Genomic DNA, 21,458 nt, shown 5'->3' on the forward strand with positions numbered 1-21,458 from the left:
GCTCTTGACCTAATTGTCTCCACACTATTACTAAGAATTAAAAGACCCTAACTTGTTGTTGGTCTAAAGTCCTAAGCCTAATAGCTTAATTTTAGACTTAACCTCGGATGTTCCCTTACCAACAATCTATAATTTAATAGATCTGGTATTAAGCTTACAAACCTTTTGACTACAAGAAATTGCCACTAAGAGTAGGGACATTACAGGGAAACAACTCCCCAACTTCATGTCAATTCCAGGCAGGAGTAGATTGTCAGCTTGCACTCAGTCAGGCTTAAAGTTTGCCAGGTGTCAGTGGAGAAATTGAGTCAGGAGAATCCTACCTCAGCCCAGGCTGAACAGCTGCTCTTCCACCCTTCCCATGAGATCACCTTTTGCAGTTCATACCAGCATCTCACAGGCTTACTGGTGTCATGGATTGGAGGCTCAGATCACCTTTGTTGCTACCCATATTTGGAGTTAGACTCGGAAGAACAGTCAGTTAATAGTCCCATAGAATCTTAAAATAGCAAGTTCCAATAACCAGGTTTCAGATATGACTATAATTTCACATTGGATAAGGAACATCTTTTGAGGCAAATCTTAAGTAGCTTACATGTCTTTCTATACATGTTCTAGTTCCTGATAAAACAACAACCATAAAATCAAATTTACCATTAAAACCTTAACTTTTCCATCAATGCCAAATTTTCCCTGAGATTGCCTGCCTCTAGGAAACTTAGACTAAAATTCTTTTCCCCAAACTAAAGATGTCTCTGATTTGGTCTCAGTAATTAATTCAGTCAATTGTTTTAATACTAATTGCTTTAACATCACTTTGTAACATGTCCTATTTTTCTCCTCATCTCTCCCCTCCTCCCACCCCCTAATACCTTGCATTCTGATTACCCCTTCCCTCAATGTACCCTCCCTTCTATCACACCCCACCCTTCCCTTAGCCCCATCTTCTCTCTTTTCTTGTAGGGCAAGATAAATTTCTATGCTCCATTACCTGTGTTTCTTATTTCCCAGTTATATATAATAATAATTCTCAACATTTGTTTCTAATACTTTGAATTCCAACTTCTCTCCCTCCCTCCCTGCCTACCCATCCCCACTGAGAAGGCAAGCAATTCAATACAGACTAAATATGTGTCATTTTTCAAAAGACTTCCATAATAATCATGTTGTGTAATACTAACTATATTGCCCTCTATCCTACTCTATCCTCCCTTATTTTTTTATTCCCTCATTTGACCTTCTCCCTTCCCAAAAGTGTTTATTTCTCCCATTTGCTCTCCCATCATTCTCCTCACCCCACTTGTTGCCTCCTCTTCTACTTTCCTGTAGTGTAAGATAGATTTTCATATCAAATTTAGTGAGCATCCCTCCTTAAGCCATATGTGGAGCGAGTAGCTCCACTTTTCCCCTCTCCCCTTCTCCCTTTTCTCCTCCATTGAACAAGATTTTTATTATCTCTTTTATGAGTTATAGCCTGCCCCATTCTATTTCTCCCTTTCTCCTCCTGGTATTTTCCTCCCTCACCCCTTAATTTTTATTTTATTTTATTTTTGTGGATATCATCTCTTCTGATTCAATACAGCCTGTACTCTCTGTCTCTGTGTATGTGTGTGTGTGTGTGTGTTTGTATGTGTGTGTACCTACCCAAATACCGAGAAAAGTTTCAAGAGTAACAAATAATTTTCTTTTGTAAACAGTTCAACTTTAGTAAGTCCCTTATGATATCTCTTTCCTGTTTACCTTTTCATGCTTCTGTTAATTCTTGAGTTTGAAAGTCAAATTTTCTCTTCAGTTCTGGTCTTTTCATCATGAATGCTTTAAAGTCCTCTATATCATTGAAGGACCATTTATTTCCTTGAAGTATTATACTCAGTTTTGTTGGGTGGGTGATTCTTGGTTTTAATCCCAGTTCCTTTGACTTCTGGAATATCCTATTCCAAGCCCTTCGATCCTTTAATGTTGAAGCTGCCAGATTCTGTGTTATCATGATTGTATTTCCACAATATTCAAATTGTTTCTTTCTAGCTACTTGCAGTATTTTCTCCTTGACCTGGGAACTCTGAAATTTAGCCACAATATTCCTAGGAGTTTTTCTCTTCGGGTCTCTTTCAGGAGGTGATTGGTGGATTTTTTTAAATATTTATTTTGACTTCTTGTTCTAGAATACCAGGACAGTTTTCCTTGATAATTTCATGGAAGATAATGTCTAGGCTCTTTTTTTGATCACGGCTTTCAGTTAGTCCCATAATTTTTAAATTGTCTCTCCTGTATCTATTTTCTAGGTCAGTTGTTTTTCCAATGAGATGTTTCACATTATCTTCTATTTTTTCAAACTTTTGGCTTTTTTTTTAACCACTTAGTTTATCTCATAGTCATTCATTTCCATGAATTCAGTTCTCTCTTTCAAAGAACTATTTTGTTCAGTGAGCTTTTGAGCCCTCTCCTCCATTTGACTAATTCTACTTTTTAAAGCCTCCTTCTCCTCATTGGCTTTTTGGACCTCTTTTTCCAACCGAGTTAGCCTCTTTTTAAAGGTGTTATTTTCCTTAGCATTTTTTTGGTTCTCCTTTAGTAAGCTGCTAACTAGCTTTTGAAAATCTTCTATTGCCTGATCCCATTTTAAGTTCACTTTGGAGGCCATGGAAGCAGGGGACTTGACTTCCTGTGACAGTATGCCATGTTCTTCCTCATCCAAATGGATGAGAGGAGACACCTGTTCACCAAGAAAGTAACCTTCTATGGTCTCATTTCCCCCCCCCCCCTTTTTTGGGCATTTTACCAGCCAGTTACTTGACTTTTGAATCCTTTGTCAAAAGGATGGTCCGATTGTCCCTCCTCTCCCCAGCATCATGTTCAAGGCTGAGATTCGATGCAGCTGTTCGATTCTCCAGGGCTTTGGGTGGGGGTGGTGCTGTCACTCAGGGTGAGGTTTAGATCAGCTGCTCCCTCCTGCCAGAGGTTTTAAGCTGAGCTGCTTGGATGGTGGACTGAGGTTGCTTCCTGGCCACAGTAGCTGCCTGCAGTCTGCTGCTGCTACCTCTGCCATTACCTGGGGCTATTGCTGGAGGAACTCCATTCCCCTCTTACCCAGCTGGGAAAGCCCTCCCACACTGACCTTTGGAGCTTTCTTTGTTGCTTGTGAGTTGAAGTATCTGGGACCCTCCCTGTTGGGAACTCTGTTCAGGTCCTGTTCCTCCCAGTGCTGCATGGCCAGGGCTGGGTTCCACTCTGCTCAGCATCCTGTGAGATAGACCTTTCCTGTTGGCCTTCCAGGTTACCTTTGGCTGGAAACCTCTTTTGCTCTGTTATTCTGTGGCTTCTGCTGCTCTAGAATTTGTTGAGAGTCATTTTTTACAGGTATTTTGTGGGCTGTGGGGGAAGGGCTAGAGTATATGCATCTTTCTACTCAGCCATCTTGGCTCCATCCCCCCAATATTTTAATTTCAACACAAATATTGTTTAACTTTAATGTAAAGATTATATACATCTTAAGTTCAAATGTAGCAAAAAGTGGAAAAACCCAATTAATCTGAGTAATGAAGCTATACCAACTCATTGTGATGATGGTAGATCATGACAGTATTGAGATTCAGCCTGCTCTTACTTAAATTTGGCCATAGTTGAGCATACCATATTAAATAACCATCATGAATAAATAATTCACTGTCACAGCAAATTCTCCATGTTAGTTCCACTTTTGATTTGACTTGAATTCTGTATCCATTGCGGGGGGGGGGGGGGGGGCGGGGATAGATGTATTTAAGTAGGAGTTGTTCTAGAAAATATCCTGTAATTTCAGCCATTGCTTTAACACTTTCCCTGCCACCACGCCCCTCAAACACACACATGTGGGGTATGCTCCAAGAGTTTAAAAAATTCTTTCAGATAGCATGGACTCAAAACCCTTCACATTCTGGTTTTCTTTCTCTGGATACTCTTTCATTTTTTTGATGTTGTTCCTCAACTATCACTCCAAGAATTAAACAAAATGCTGCAGATACAAACTTGGAAGCTATACCTCTCTCAATGAAGTGCAAAATTACATTAGCTTTTTGGGCTTCCATTTCCCACCACTCATATTGTACTTAGAGTCCACCAAAAATCCCAGTTCTTTTTCAGACAAACTGTTAGCCATGCCTTTGACTTCGAGGTTGATCACTGCATTTTAAAATCTCTGTAATCATTAAATCACTGCAAGTGATTTAATCTCTCTGAATCCCTATTTCTTCAATTTTTAAAAATGGAGATAATAATACCCATAGTACCCATGTCACAGAGTTGCTGTGATACTCAAATAATAATGTACTTGAATTATTTTGCAAAACTTAACATATAAATGTTATATACCATTTCAATCAACTAACTTAGTTACAAAGTCTTAAAGATTTTACCACCCAGAAGTTCTGCTTATCTATTTACCTCAGTTTCATTACTCAGCATATGAGCTTTTCTTCAAGATGACACACCTTTCTTCTTCTCCATGTTCACTGGTGACCCAATTAACATTCCATTAGGTTGAATGCACACACAATAACTTTAGTCTTTAAAAAAAATTCACTAGATAGCTTAACCTAATGACTCCATTACAGCTTCAGTCATGCTCTTTGGGTTTCTGTATATAGCTATCCCTTCTATAAATATGAAAAAGACATAAAGTAATTGGATATAATGCTATAATTCCAACCTGATAGAACAGTGTAGAACATATAAGAATAAGAAAGAAGAGAGAAAGAAAGAAAGGGCTGAAGGAAAAAAGGGTGAATGAAAAGAAGAAAAAGAGAGAAAGGAAAAGAAAGAAAAGGAAGGAAGAAAGAATGAAAGAAAGATATGTTGATTCTTCTGGGTCATGTTCTCCAAGGTTAAAAGCACAGCAATGATAGAAAACTAGTTGCTCTTTAACTAAAGATTATTTCTTAAGGAGGAGAGACAATAACAGGATGGAGATAATGATGCTACAGATTTAAAAGAAGGAAGCAACATTATGTCATGAGAAATCCTCTCAAAATGATTTTGCATCCATGGTTATATAAATGATACTATCACATATATGGATATATTATATACTATTTTATATTATGTAGTGTTTTTTTGTTATAAGCACTTTACATAAATTAGTTCACTTTACACTCAAAATCCTGTGAAAAAGATATTTCTCCATGTCTCTCTTCTGTCTCTCTCCACTATCTCTCCTCTATGTCTCCACTGTCTCTCTCCTCTCTTTGTCTCTGTCTCTTCTTTTTCTTTCTCCATTACTGACTCCCTTCCCTTCTTTGCCCCTGATGTGATTTGACTAGTATCAGGAGCCCTCCAATGAGAAAACTTTTTCTACCAATAAAAACTGAGCATTTGTTCTACATCTAATACTCTGAAGCACCAAGAGGCTCCATAGAGGCATCATGTCAAGGGCTAATTTTGGAAAAGTAGTGGATTTGGATTTAGAGGAGCTAGGATGGAATATCTTTTCCATCACTTACTACTTGTGTGGACCCTGGATAAATCACTTAACCTCTAGAAGCCTCAGTTACTCCATCTGTAATATGATGGCCTTCGTAGACTAGATGACTGGTGAGTTTCCTCCCAGCTTTGAGCATATGATCCTATGACAATAGCCTGCATGGGTTTCAACTTAGGTCATCTTAACTTCCAAGCCAGCTCTTTATCTACTAGGCCACTCTGTCTCTCATTCTCTTCTCACAGATGAAAATACTGAGGCTCAGGGAGGTGAGTTGACTTTCCTTACTGTCTAGTTAGTGCCAAAGCTAAGACTTGAACCTGTTTTCTGATACAAAGACATGGACTCTTTCTACTCTATCTTTAGTATTGCTTAACTTATCCGTGTCTCAGTTTCCTTATCTATAAAATGGGAGCAATAAGATCTATGTTATTTTCCTCCACTCTGGATGATGGTTTTGAGGAAAGTACTTTGAGACCTATGATATAGTGGAAAGATTCCTGGCCTTAGAGTCAAAAGATACTGGGTTTGAATCTCACCTCCAAGTAACTACTTGACCTTCTAGGGACTCTCTGAGCCCCAGTTTCCTTATGTGTAAAAACGAAATGACAAAATTATCTAAAAATAATTAAAATCTGTAAAATGGGGATGATAATGCTGGTACTATCTAGCTTACAGGATTGTTGGAAAGCAAGATCTTCAAACAAAGTGCCATAGAAATAGACATTGTTATTAGCACAAATCCTAGCCCTAGTTATACTCTTGGCTAGAGTAGGTCACAAGGCAGTATCCCTCTTTCCCGGATATGATTTTTTTATATATTTATTTTTATAGACTGTCTATTTACTTATCTGTGTATATGTTGTATTTTTTTTTAGCAGAAGGTAAGCTCCTTGAGGCCAGGGACTATTTTGTTTTTGTATGTCTAGTACCTAACACATACCTGGCACATACTAGGTACTTAATAAATACTTAGTGAATTAATAACTATAATGCCTTCCTCAAGATTATTGTGAGGTTCAAATGACAGTAAATATGAAACACTTTATAAACCCTAAAGGTCTAAATGTCAGTTACTATTATTCTCAATAATAATATTTTGTTGTTGAGACATTTCAGTCATGTCCAACTTTTTGTGACTGTATTTGAGGTTTTCTTGGCAAAACTACTGGAGTGGTTTGCAATTTCCTTCTCCACAAACATGGTTAAGTAACTTGCCCAGGATCACACAGCTAATAAATATCTGAGTCTGGATTTGACCTTAGGTCCTCCTTTCTCCAGGGCTGGCACTATATCCATTGCATCACCTAGCTGCCCATAATAACATAGATATAGATTACAAATAATATCAATAACCAATAATGCATATTATTGATTAAATTAGACTAAGAACAATATATGCCTATTTTAGTTTCCGGGAATTTACCAATCCTCACTACATACCTCAAAACTAAATAAAAGGGTGAGATTATTTTCCTCATTTCTCATACACAGTAATTTGACAGTTGAGCTCAAGAACATATTCTACAAGCCTTTAAACTTCCTGGACGTGTAATGAAAACTCCTGTGTACTAACTGTACCCAAACTTTTAAAACTAATGTTACCACTTGTATTTAACAAAAGACAGAACTCTGTGGGCAAAATTATCTGACTATGGTATGACATGGTATCATTTTGGCTCACTTAAAAATTGATGTGAACTGCCACAAAATCAACTCAAATATAGGAATTATATTTAATCATGAAGACAGCCAAAATGTTAGCTATAACTTGTGACCATAAAGAGACACAAATTTCATGGAGTGACTCTCACTTTTCATTAATCTACTTCCCCTTGTGTCCCATAACCAAGGTTTCTTCATCTTTATAATATCTTTAGCTCTTTGTTAACAATTCACTATAAGATTTCAACCTCTTTCCCTTTTGTTCCTATCTCATAACTAAAATCCCAGCTTTTTCTTGCATCATCTCCTGACCCTGACTTTGATGACTCTGGAAAACAGAGTGAAGCTGACAGTTTTGCCTCACTTAAATCCAATTCAAGTGCAAGTCAAGGTATCACCCTATGATGTCATTGGTCCTCTTGGAAAAGGACAACCGGACCCTTATTGGTCCTACAGAGTCTTCAGTCCATCACTAGTGTTCCTTGGTCCAAATGCTAAGAAACTAATAGCTACTAAATGCCAGGTACAAAATCCTCTGTGTGGCTTTGGAAGTCTTTCATAACCTGACACCCCCTTACCTCTCTAGACTTCCTATACCTTTCCCCCTTCCATAAACTATGCCAACCAGTGACACTGGTCTCTTTGTGGTTACTGTCACTTGACAATCCATCTCCCAACTCTTGTTAATTTTGATTGACTGTTCCACATGCCTGGAGTCTTCTCCCTCCACATCTTCATTTCCAGTTTTCCCCAGATTATGTCGTCACCAGCTAAAATTCTACCTTCTGCAAGAAGCCTTTCCTGCTAACCCTTAATACCAATGCCTTCCCTCCAAGAATATAGGCAACAATCATTTGCATTTTGTCTCCTTCATTAGAATGAGCTCCTCAAGAGCAAGGATTGGACTGGATTATTTTTCCCCTTTCTTTGTATCCCTAGTGTTTAGCACTTCTACACATAGTATATGCTTAATAGATGCTTATTGACTTAACTAAATGGGTAAAACAATAAGCATATTCTTGGAATTTAGTTCTAGAAAAAAATATAGTATAATAAAGGACATTATACTAAGCTTCATTTCTTTTTCTCTTACAGCTGATCCAAGTACTGTTGGAAGACAAAGCCACTAAAAGCACAGTTAAATTAGACCTTCCTGTGGGGCAAGAAGCCCTTGTAACTTTAAAAGATGGACAGAAGTTTGTAATTCATATCTCAGATGTACCACAGAGCCCTGAAGATGTTTATTTCACAGAAACAAATGCTAATGTATAAGAATGTGTAAAACACAAAGGGAAACTGTATTTTTATTCTTAAAGTATAGCACTTAGATGACTTTTGTAATGAAAATGGGAGGTGTTTTATTGTGTGTAGTAGATGTAGCATTGTTTGACTTTTTTATGTTTAGATATATTTCCAGTGGTTAGCTTTAACCAAACTCATGAACGAATTTTAATTATTTTTGCCTTCTTGTTATTTCTTATAGTGTTTCCTAGTAATTCTATTTTTGTCCTCAACAGCTGAGAAACTTGTGAAATAAAAAAATCTTTCCAGAAAACAAGCTACATGCATCACAAAACTCATGGGAGATATCACTGTTTTAAAGAGTATAACCTAGTTTGAACTGTAAAAAGAAAAAAAAATTCTCAGTATTGTTTCATTAGGTAGTTGGAATGTGTAGACAGAAATTCTTGGTCATCAAAGAATGGTAAGAAAATAATTAGATCTCATTTTGGGATTCACTGGATCAAAGAACTCCTTTTTCTCTACTGTAACAATGTGGAGGGAAAATGAGGTAGAATTTAGTACATATATCTGTAACAAATAATGTCTCTTTTATTTTACCTCTATTTCTTTTTTCTCTATAGCCAAAGCATTGAAACCATTTGAAACTAAGAACTGTATCAGTGTCCAAGCAGGTTTATTCCCCTGTATCTGGCTTGTGATCTTAAAGGGAGCAATTTAATGAATATGCTTTTATGTCTGCTTATATTATAATTAAGGATTTATATATATCTAAAGCATTTCAATTGTCTCACACATGATGCATAAAATTACATTTTGAACCTATATAAATCTTTAATTGTAATGCTATCAGAGACAAAATGCATATTAAATAGTTTGGCATATTGAATAGAGAGCTAATCTCCAAACCTGGATGTCCCGGGTTCAAGTACCAACTCTGATACATATTGGTTGCACAACTGAGCAATTCATTTCACTTCTCAGGGCTCTAGAAAACATTTTAATACCATATGTTTCATGAAAGGTGTCAATCCACATTAATAGAACAAGTTTCTCATCTGGAAGTTCTCCATACCAAAAAAAAAAAATCACAGATCCAATATCTATCACATATGAACCTTTGGTGCCAGAGTTCCCTCCACTAAATCCCTAAGAATGGAGGAATCCTCACACACAACTACTAAGTATCAAAAGTGAGATTAGAATCCAAGTCTTCCTCACTCCAAACCCAGCTCTCAATTTTCTAGATCATGCTGATTTTTTCAGATGCCTAATCAGTGGTTATTGGATTTATCTTCAATAATTCATTTGTTTTAAAAATCATTAAATCATCACCTAAACAACTTTAAGATTAACAACCTAACTTGATTCAGTGTATAAACAAGACCACTGGTAGTCACACCTTCAGCCACAATATCTAGGAACAAATAGAAACGTTGGAACCAGAAAGAGAAGTCCCATAATGCATGTCAGAAAGGTTGAGTCGCTTATCAAAGACCATAGAATTAGTTAGTGGCAGAGATGGCAGAGAATATGTAATCAGATTAGGTTTTTAGACCCATCCTTACCACTTAATAGCTGTGTGACCTTGGGCAAGATCTCTTTACCTCTTTGGAACTCAGTTTTACCATCTGTAAATGAGAGCATTGGACTGGATGATCTCAAAGAAGCTCTTCCACTTCTAAAATGCTGTGCTTCTATAAAGGTTAATGTGATAGTTATGATAATTAAGCATTTATTTATTGCTCACTTTACTCCATGCACTGTACTAAGTTCTGGGGATACAAAGATAAAAGTCAAACAGTCTCTGCCCTCATTTTTATTACATTTTATATGTGGAAGGGTTGGTACATATGTTTTTGTCCATATTTTATCCATGTCAGTTATGTGTGTCCACATAGGGGTCTCTACATGTGGGCTATGATTATAATGGTTATAATATCTCTAGAATTTCCAGCTCTACCTCTGTCCCCCACCCCTTCTCCAAGGGAGACTGATCTACTTCCAAGAGGAGAACTAGAAGGTTTAGATTAGATTCTTGCCACTATTCTCTCCTCAGAGTTACGGGGAATTAGGCAAGAATTATAGCTACCTGCCCCCACCCCAAATATTGTTATTCTAGAGGAAATAATCTTTAGGTTCAAAGTAAACTCCTAATCACTATCCCTTAATGGGGAACGGTTGCCCCAAGCTATGTATCCCAGGCTTTATTCCCTTCCTACCAAATGCCAGTTCCATAATGAACACGCTGCAAATAGCAAATAAAAACATTTATCCAAGTCAATAACAAATAGAAATCAGAGAAAGTATATGATTGATGTTATGTACCAGACAACATACAGAGTAAATGAGCTCTATCACTGGGAGAGAAATATCTTAGCTCAACTGTGAGTGTCCCAGATTTCATCCAAGTGGAAATTCCCTGAAATCTCTAAGTTAATAAGCTGGGGATAGGGACATAATTGAGGTGCCGACTCTTCCACAGAAGTTCCACAGAAGTGTTGGCTTCTTTCCAGAGTCTTACTCTTAGGGGACCTGAAGAAAGTCTGGAACTACATGTCTTCTCTCTTGAAGCTGGAAGTCCAAAGACCGATACCTCTCTTCCCCCAAATGCTCCCCAGCTTTATCTTTCTATGAATGATCACATGGGGTGATGAGTAATCTCCACCAATAAAGAGCATACCATGCAAATTGACTTTGAGTCAAGGTGATATTAATGTATATTCTAGCAAAAAAAAATATAGATAGATGATAGATAGATAGATACAAAATGAATACAAGGTAATTAGAGCAGAGAGGTTGCTAGGATCTGAGTGTATCAGGAAAGGTTTCATATAGAATGTAGCAATTGAGTTGAACATTGCAGGAAGCCAGAGATTACAAGGGATACAGGTGTATGGAGAGTACATTCCAGGCATGGGGGATGGTCAGTTTAAAGTCATGGAGACAAAAGATGGAGTGTCACATGTGCTGTGTGTAGAACAGTGAGGTGGTTGTTATGGCTAGATTGTACATTATGGGGAGTAGGTAACGTGGAACAAAACTAGAGGGGAAGAAAGATATCATGTTATGAAGAGCTTCAAATGTCAAATGAAGGAGTTTATTTTTGATCCTAGAAGGAATAGGAAACCTTTAGAGTTTGTTGAGGGGAGATGGGATAAGATCAGAATAGTACTTTGGTAAAGTACTTTTGGTGGCTGAGTGGAAGACAGATGAGAGGAAGGAGATACTTAAGGTAGGGAGAACCAGTAGAAGGTTAAAGTAATAATCCAGGCAAGAAGGGATGAGGCCCCAAATAAGAATGGTGGCCATATGAGTGTAGAGGAGAAGATGTGTATGTACATATATACATATACACACACATTTACACGTACATATATTCATATATATTATATATTTATATATTCATATATATATACACACATATACATATATATATGTACATATATGTATGTATATATGTAAAGTGAGGAGTCACCAACACAGCTTGAGAACCTTAGTGACTAGAAGATATTAGTGCCCTCAACAGTGTTAGGAAAGTTAAAAAGAAAAGTAGATTTGAGATTTAAAAATAATGAGTTATTTTGAACATGTTGAATTTTGGATGTTTATTGAACATCTAGTGGGAAATGTCCAATAGGCAGTCGATACTTCAACAGATCCATAATTTCATTAATGTAGTCAATCAGCCAAATAAACCTTTATGTGCACCTATTATGTGCCAAATACTGTACTAAGCACTGAGATATAAAGAAAGACAAAAGACAGTCTCTGGTCGCAAGCAGCTCACAGTCTAATGAGGGAAAACAATATATAAACAAATACATATAAACAAGCTACATACAGGATATATTGGAGATAAACAATAGAAGGATGGCATTAGCATTTAGGGGGATAAACCACTCCCTCCAATAGTACACATCCCAACTCCATCCATTCATTCCTATCCTGTGCAGTTCCTATCTTTGTCTTCCTCAAACCCTTTATAGAGAATATATGATAAAGGATGTCTTTTGTCTTTTTATATTTGGTAGGTATCAGTACTAGTGCTATTTATTTGTTATCCCTTACCTTACCTTAGCTCCATGACCTGCCCACCTCCTTTCCCCATCAGCATCATAGAAACATAACGAATTTTTCCTGCCTTGACATTTAGAATGGATTTGAGGACCCATACCTTTTATTTTGCTGTTTCAAAGATTCATGATTTAATTGGTATGTGCACTCTCTCTTACAGCACATATCATAACTAAAGCCTAACTAGATTATATGGGTTCTAGCTTAGCTAATTGGAAAAATGAGGACCAGTACCTTCATTTTATCAAAATAAATTTCTTGGTACCCATTAGAACTTTAGTTTTGAAAAATGCCATGAAAATATCTAAATTTCTGAAATTAGAATTAGAAATTAGAATACAGGTCAAGGTTCTTTACCTTTTCCATTTTTTTTCCTTTTATTCTGTTTCTTCTTTCACAATATGGAAATATGTTATCAAATTCTTACCTTTTTAAGAAAGAGGGAGAAAAGGGAAGAAGGAAGAAAATTTGGAATGAAAAAATTTTAAATTAATATTCAAAATTGTCTTCACATGTAATTAGAAAAATAAAATACTATTAAAAAAAAGAAATTTCTTAAACCATTACTAAGGACTTTAGTTACAAAGATTTCCATGCACATACTTTATTGGGAAAAGCATTGAATTTGGAGTCTGATGAGCTTCATCTCTACCATTTATTACCTATGTGATGTCCTGTATCTGCTCTGCTCCTCAATTTCCTCATCTTTAAAAAGAAAAGATATTTCTTGACTCCTGAAGTCAAATTTGTCTCTAAAATCCTAAGATTCAAGTTGGAGGGAGGTATTTCAGGAAATGAACATGATGTAAAAACAAAAATAAAAATATGAAATATCTATGATTTCTGTAAGTGTTGAGGGTAGATTTCCAAACTGAGTTTGGCTATCTACTTCTCAAGGATCTTGTAGGGGAGAGTTATGTTTCAGACAGGGGCTAACCCTCAGTGATCCCTAAGGTCTATCCTAATCCTAAAATTCTAAGATTCAATGCATCCTTTCCTTTTGTTCATCTTCTTTTCTTTCCTGTTGCCATCTTGTCCTGACGTTCTTTCCTTACTCCTCTCCTCTCCTCTTCTTATTACCATCTCTACCAAAGACAGTCTTGAGAAGTTGTGAAAGCAGAATCTGATTTGGGAAGAGGGTAGATAAGAAGAGGAAAAGGAAGGAAGGTTGCACAGATGCATGTCATGCTTGGGTAATGGTGCCTGGTGCCCAGTGTTTATAAGCTGATTTTATGTAGGTCAACTTAAGACCTTTTTAATTCTGATTGCAGGAAAAGTCAGTTCTTTTATTCCTTTGATGAGTCTCCTGGAACCCTGTAATATAGACTACTAAGAAGAAATGTCTGGGGGGAAAGGAGGTAGTAGAAATGACTTAGATGATACTTGAATGATCAGAGAGTGAAATGCAGAGTACTGAAAGAATTCTTGAAATCCAAAACCTGTTAAAAATTATGATTCACCTAATCTCTTCCTTGCATTTAAAATGAACATGTTTTTGAAGACAACAACATTCCAAACAAAAGTTCGAGAGCACTAGATTAAGAACAAAATGGTTTGAATCCTGGCTCTGCCAATTACTCCCTGGGGGAAGGAGGATGTACAGAAAGCCACTGAACTTTGGGGTCTCAGTTTCTTCACCTGTAATAAAAAGTTGGAAATATGTTTTACATGGTTGCACATGTATCAAATTGCTAACCTCTGAAAAGAGGAGGGAAGGGAGAGGGAGAGAATATGGAACTCAAAATGTTTTAAAAAGAGTGTTAAAAATGGTTTTTACATGTAATTGTGGAAAAATTAAATATTATAAAAGTTGGATTAAGTAACTTTTAAGATTCCTCAAGTATTATAGATCCTATATATCAGAAGACATACCTATCAAGACATGTTCCAACACTCAAAAACAAAAACTTCCAGAACCAACTACTCTGATGTCCTGAAGTAGAATGATTCCATTTCATCTAATGGAAACATTAGACTGGGAATGAAGAATCTAATCTCCTCTAGTCATGTCATCTTGGGTAAATGGCTTAATTTCTTTCTGTTTAATTTTTCCTCATCTGTAAAATGAGGGGATTAGATTAGCTAGTTTCTAAGATACTGTGATCTTCTATGTTTCAGGTAAGGAGAGTATTAGAAAAACACATGAAAAGCCACAATTCTTTGGGGAAAGAACTGTGCTCAGAAGTAATAATGATAATTTGTAAGTGGATTTGGGATTAGATGGGGTAGGAAATCAGAATAAGGTTACCGGCTTGACCAGTTCGTGGTAAAGTAGGATTGAGAGTTGGAAGAGAAATCATCTACTCCAAGTGCCTCTTCTTTATAGTTGAGGAAACTGAGGTCCAATTGTTGGGAATATTACTGAGGAAATTCATGTTTCAGTCAAGAAACCTCTAAGGTTCATACTCACTGTAAAATTCCAAGATTCTATAAATCCATTCTTTTCATTTATTTACTTCACTTTACTTTAATTGTATCTCCTCCACCTTCCTTTCTTTCTCTTTCCATCACAACCATCAAGGGCTATCTAGAAGGGAAATAAAGTCACAAAAGTAGTCTTGAAGGGACCTAAAAAGCGAGGCTTCAAAGTAAGATCCTCTGATTCCAAATTCCGAGTGCCTTCCACACTCTCAGATTACTGAGAATGGAGACAACAAATTGAACTGTTTAAAGAGTTTAGTGCTTAGAAAATACTGGTGAGATAGGAACAAATTATTACATAATGTCCCTCTCACAATATGGATCAAATAAAGCTGACATTTGGTGGCTTGTGGGAACATCCCTCCACCTTCAGCCTTGTAATCTGTGGGACTCTTACCCCTAGCAGATCGGTTAGTTCCTTGTGGGATTGTAGCAGGGGGTTCAGATTCTTTAACCAGCTCCCTCTAGGATTGCTGGTGCTCAACCTGCGAGGTTTCTGCACAGAAAGGCTCACAAGACTGTATAAGCCTAGAAATTCAATTTGTCTTCCCCATTGCCTTCTCTCTGCCACAGGAGGGTGCTGCGATCATTCCAGAGGCTAGGGTTTGGCAAGACTGAGTGGGTCACAGTTCGGAGTGTTTGTTACAAAATGTCTGTCTTCTGCAGTCACAGGCTGCTGGGGAGAAGGATAGCATTCATCTCCTGGCTCTCCTGGTTGCTTTGGTGCAGCGCGATGCTTTCTCCTGTCTGGGGGTATGTGATTGTGAGCTCGGTCTCCTGGTCAGTTACCAACGAGGCAGAGGAAGAGCTGGACAGCTCCTCCAACGAGGAGCCTCTGCCCTCGCTCCTCGAAGACACCACGAGCATCTGGAAGCAAAGCTACCCGGCCTCTGTTTACAAAGAAGACGGCGAAATGAGGTCCAGGCCAGGGGTGGGTAGGTCCAAGCAGATCTCCTCTCCTTCCAGGATGTTTTCCTATAGAAGGGAAAGTGTCAAAGGGACAGGCAGCCTTCCTCCTCACAAGCAGATCATCAGGACTGCCCGATCCCTGGCTCACACTAATAGCTGGGGCTTTCTGGCTACTGTATCTACCCAGGAAAAGGTAAGTCAGCATATGCTGTGCCAAGAATTTAATGTTCTCCCTCTTAAAAAAAAACCAAACCAAAACAAGAGATAGCCTTTACCCACTAGCAGCTCTAAGGGAGGGTCTGCAGATGTATTGATCTCATCTGACTACTCTGTAAGAATCACTACACAAGAGCCCTTCCTGTCTAGGAAATCATGCAGCATGTAGATGAGACAAATGATGTGTTGGCATTGACTCAGGTATTTTCATACTATTTTCAAAAGACAGAAACTTAGGATTGAATTTGACTGTCTGAGAAATGTGAGCTCTCCTGTAAAAGACAGTATGAGCAATGGAGCAAGACTGTCTCCATTATCCTGGCAAAGTATAGAATAGAGGGCACTGCCAGGCTCCAGCTAGGTGTCTTAGCACCAAGGATCTGGGTTTGAATGAGCTGCCAGAGAAGGAATACAAAAGAAGAGTTCAACCAGGGGCCCTGTGGAAAGACTGTACAAGCAGAGAAAAGCAATATTCAACCTTTTATCCCAGGTGCCCAGTAAAACCCAAAATCTTCCATTGCCCACAGCGTGAGGGAATGAAACAAAGGAAACAGCTAGAGGTTTACTTTTAAGTTTTAAAAATCATTTCCAAATTAGTCATTTTCACTCCTAATTTCATGGGTTTTCTTTCTTAATAGACAGTGTATATTGAAGGTTACAAACATAATGAAAAGCTACTACTAAGCAGTAGGTTTTTCCCCTAAATTGAATAGGACATAAATATGAATCAAATGTCAAAGAATCATCTTTTTTGAGATTATAAATAATATGATGACTTGTAAGACAAGTGATAATTCCATCTGTGGGTTCAAAAGCATGAATAAATAATGATAATTTAATTCTCACAATATGGCTTCCAGAAAGCTTTGAAGGAATTAAAATTTTGGCATCATTCTACATGTTATGCCACAAATAATTCCTATTTCATTTAAATAATGTTATTCAGTTCAAATAATGTAGAACTTAATGTAAAATTTAATAAAACATAAAGAACAATAATAACAGTAGAATTTACATAATGTTTTAATGTTCATAAAGCACTTAACAAGTATTACCTCATTTTACCCTCACAACAACTTTTGGAAGTAGGTGCTATTATTTCCAGATGAGGAATCAAAGTAGATAGAGGTTCAGTGACCTGTTTGGGGTCATATAGCTAGTAAGTATCTGAGACTGGATTTGAACTCCTGTCTTCCTGACTCCAGGTCCAGTGCTTTATTCATTGAGCTTAAGACTAGTAGGTAAGAAATGTGGTTTATATAGTCATGTTTTTTACCAGAGGTTATATGTGTTAACTTGGGCAAATTACTACACCTCTTTGGACCTCAGTTTTCTCACAATAAAATGAGGGAGTCAGTCTCTGTGATCCCTAAATTATAACTAATGACAAATCATCAGTTGACTTTAATTATATCAACCTTTGAAAATATTACATATAGTATGAGTTTCCATGAACTATAGCTATGGATTTGACATAGTTAACCACTCTTTCTTGCTGCTATTATATGTGCACCTGAGGTAAATTGAAATATAAACTGGGTCTTGGGTGAAGATCTCAATCTTTATGTGTGATTCAAAATGCAGTGCCATGCATGACCTGATTCTGATTCATGTTGCTTAGTATTATAATAGTCTTTCTTACCAATTTCAACACTTAAAATCATATTCTATCATAAAAAATGAGAATAAGAAAGTCTACAAACAGTCATATCACAGCAGAGGTCTTTCCAACAATGAATTTTCTTACAATTTTAAAACAATTTTACATTGTTACTACACACTTAGACTTTGGGACCAGGAGAACTTCAGTCTCTGACACATATTGGCTCTGTGACTCTGGGCAAGTCCCAACCCTCTCAGTGATCTATGGTAGCTTTCTAAGACTGTAAGTTGTGAAGGAGGTGCCAAACTGAACTGGTAGGGAGTGTTCCTCATTGGGTACTCCCTACATCTCCAATCTCTGTTCTTATTCCTGTCTCTGCACTTAGCCTCATAACTTGACACCTAACAGATCAAGACCAATTCCTACATTTAGGCATCCATGTGCTAAATGGAGAAAACAATGACACTCAGTGACCAAATGCATAATAGAGTAGCATGCTTTCTAATAACATTTTCCTGGTCATATGACTTCATTATTTGAGTATTAACAAACTGCATGCTGATCATGAACAAAGTTGACAGTATGCTTCCATAAGCATTAGAAAATTGAGATACTTTTCCTCCAATATCTTGCCTAATGTGATGACAAGACAATGAATAAATGAGCAAGGAGTTGAGCCTTTGGGAGAAAAGTGTAAAATCCAAAAGATCCAAAGATCAGATGAGATGATGAATCCAGGAGTTTGCCCTCTGTAAGAACTTAGAGTTAGGACAAACTATTGTTTGAACTCAACTCTTCTTAAGCCAACCACCAAAATCTTAACCATAATAAAAGTGTAGGGGAAATAGCAGGATTAGAAATCACTTTGCCTTGATTAATACATCTACAAGAGTTACTCCCCTTAAACATTAATGAGATGATAAAAAAAATCTATAAACTTATATCACCATGTAAATGTTATTATTGTCATTGTTACTCAACATCCTGACTGGAACATCTCCTAATGGGCAATATAGTCTCAGCCTGTAGCTCACTATTAAAAAATTTTCTCTTATATTTGTCAGATCAAGGGTGTGCCCTTTGGGAACTGCTTACCCATCAGTGATGGTCCTTTCAACAACAGCACTGGAATTCCATTCTTCTATGTGACCCCAAAGGACAACATTGTTGCTGACTTGATGAAAAATCCAGTTGCCTCTTTGACCCTTCCAGAAGCCGCAGGGGATTTCTGCAGGTAGAGTGGATTGTCTGTTATCACTGATGAGGGTTCTGATTTCCTGACAGTTTAGTACTGCTGAAAACACAGTACAATTGTTTCTCAGATACAGTTACTCTATGAGGATTGGAGGGAGGGGTCCAGACTTTCTAAGAAAGATGAACAATCATGGTACTTAGCAAAGGAAGGATCTATTGATGGAGAATGGAGCATAGGACTACAGAATTATAGATGTAAAGCTAGAAAGAATCACATAGGCCATCTAGTCCTAATTCTCTTAACTTCTCAGTATCCAAGGCAACTTTCTAAGATTCTGAGTTGTTGAGCAGTTGCTAAACCAACCCCTCCACTACCACCAGTTTTATAGGTGAGGAAACTGGATCTCCAGGTAGTAAATGATTTGCCTAAACTCACAAAGGTAGTAAGCATTGGAAGCAGGGTTTAAATCTAAACCCATTGAAACCAAAAAGCGATGTACTTTCCACTTTGACCTACCTTACTTAGTCCTACTGTGAATAGTGAAAGCATTAGAGAACCCGAATTGTCTTGCCTTAGTCCAACCTGCTTATTCTGTAGATGAGTTAACTGACACACAGAGAGGTTTGAATGACTTGCTCTAGGTCACTCGGTGAGTCAACAGAAGAACTGAAATTCAAACCTATGTCCCTGATTCCAGATCCAAAGGTCTTTTCCACTGAATGATACTGCTTGAATAGGGCAGCTGGCGGTGCAGTGGATAGAGCACCAGTGCAGGAGTTGGAAGGACCTGAGTTCAAATCTCACCTCAGACACTTGACACTCACTAGCTGTGTGACCTTGGGCAAGTCACTTAACCCCAACTGCCTCATCCTGGGTCATCTCCGGTCATCCTGATGAATATCTGGTTACTGGATTCAGATGTCTCTGGAGGAGAAGTGAGGCTGGTGACCTGCACAGCCCTCCCTCACTCAAAACAAAGTCAAGTGCCAGTCATGTCATTATTTCTCTCATGGCATGGTCTTCTTCAGCAACGAAGGATGAACACACACAACAAACTGCTTGAATAATTTGGTATTCAACTCCTCCCTCTGACATCAAACAAAGGTCTTTCAAACATATCTCATTTATTTTTAATTTTCCACACTCACTTTTATGAGATTTTGAGATCCAAAATTTCTCCCCTCCCTCATCTCTCTCTTCCTCAAGACAACATGCAATCTAATATAGGTTATACATGTATTATCATGTTAAACACATTTCCACATTAGTCAAAACATATCCCATTTCAATTCAATAAACATTTATTAAATGCCTACTATATAATAGACTTTGTGCTAGGCTCCAGAATTTGGTCTGGATCAGACCATCTACCATCTACCAATGCAGTTCACCAACTGTTCAACAACTCAGAGTCTCAAAAAGTTGCCTTGGACACTGAGAGATTAAGAGACTTATCTAATGTCACATACCTACCATGAGTCAAAGGTTGGACTTAAAACTGTCTTTTTTTGACTCCAAGGTTAGACCTCTTTCCACCATGCCATACTGACTCTGTAAGTTCTGGGAGACTAATATAAAATTGAGATAGACCCTGCTTCCAAAGAGTTTATATTCTACAGGTGGGAAACAAGTACACAGAGGAATGAATGCATAATACTTAGAAGTGATTTTAGGAATGACACATTTATACAAAAATGCTTTCACAAATATTTTCATTCGCGTTTATGAGAGATCAATCGACAAGCATTTTAAAAGCTCCTACTATGTATCAAGCACTGAATTAGGTTCTAGGGCTACAAAGACAAAAAAGAAAACAATCTCTTTTCTCAAGGGGCTAAAATTCTGTTGAGGTGAGGGGCAGGGATAGTACAAAGGTGATCTCTAAGATCCCTTCCATCTCTAAATCCTATGAGTCTAAATCACTTAAGAATATGTTCCCAGCTCCAATGCTTCATGAGAGGAAGTGAGATACAGTGGAAGGAACATAGATGGGTCCAGAAATTATTCCAGTATGGAAATATTCTAGTACTGTTACCTACATCAACTTCTGTAAATTGTTTTGTTTTCCTGTACTTCATTTTCTATAAGATTTTTTTTCGTGCTCCTGAGAGAACATTGCATAGTGGCTACAGTTGTGGACTTGAAACCAGGAAGAACTAGATTCATAATCCTTTCATTACTAATTAGTTGTGTGGTCATGGAGAAGTGTCACTTAATCTCTCTAAACCTCAGTTTCCTTACCTGTAAAATTAGGGATTTAGAATCAGTGCCCCCTAGGGTCTGTTCTATATCTATGACCCTATAAAGTTGAAAATTCCATAGTTCTATAATAAATATAGGGCAAGAAACATACAAAATGCACACAAATAAAATTATTTATACATTGATGACTATAATTTGTATAATCAAAGTAGTTCTACCTTGAGTGGTCTTCAGTTTCAGTATGATTTTTCCTTTCATCCTTACACATCTCAACTTCATGTCTTCTCAAAGCAGTATTAAACTGAAAATTTGACTTAGATGAAACTATGTCCTTAATAACTCATATCCCTGCTAATTTTTTTACAGTTTACAAAGCCTTTTCCTAGTATGAGATCACTTGTACAATTTTATTATTCCCATTTATAGAAAAGGAAGCAGCCGTAGAAAAATTAAGTGACTTGCCCAAGGTTAAGCAG

At 37.3% G+C, this 21,458-nt stretch overlaps 2 protein-coding genes across 2 annotated transcripts in view; both read left to right on the top strand.

Annotated features, from left to right (window-relative positions):
• The window catches only part of RFX8 (regulatory factor X8), a 121,611-nt gene extending 112,164 nt beyond the window's left edge, over window positions 1-9,447 (top strand). The window contains exon 15 of the mRNA XM_072621607.1: window positions 8,213-9,447. Coding sequence (XP_072477708.1) covers window positions 8,213-8,389 — 177 coding nt within the window. The 3' untranslated portion in view covers window positions 8,390-9,447. The remainder of the gene's footprint in view (window positions 1-8,212) is intronic.
• A 5,940-nt stretch (window positions 9,448-15,387) lies between these two features.
• CREG2 (cellular repressor of E1A stimulated genes 2) overlaps window positions 15,388-21,458 on the top strand; it is a 70,387-nt gene continuing 64,316 nt past the window's right edge. Inside the window, exons 1-2 of the mRNA XM_072621608.1 lie at window positions 15,388-15,959; window positions 18,650-18,819. Coding sequence (XP_072477709.1) covers window positions 15,507-15,959; window positions 18,650-18,819 — 623 coding nt within the window. The 5' untranslated portion in view covers window positions 15,388-15,506. The remainder of the gene's footprint in view (window positions 15,960-18,649; window positions 18,820-21,458) is intronic.

Source organism: Notamacropus eugenii, chromosome 6 (genome assembly GCF_028372415.1).
Source record: "Notamacropus eugenii isolate mMacEug1 chromosome 6, mMacEug1.pri_v2, whole genome shotgun sequence".
NCBI lineage: Eukaryota > Metazoa > Chordata > Mammalia > Diprotodontia > Macropodidae > Notamacropus > Notamacropus eugenii.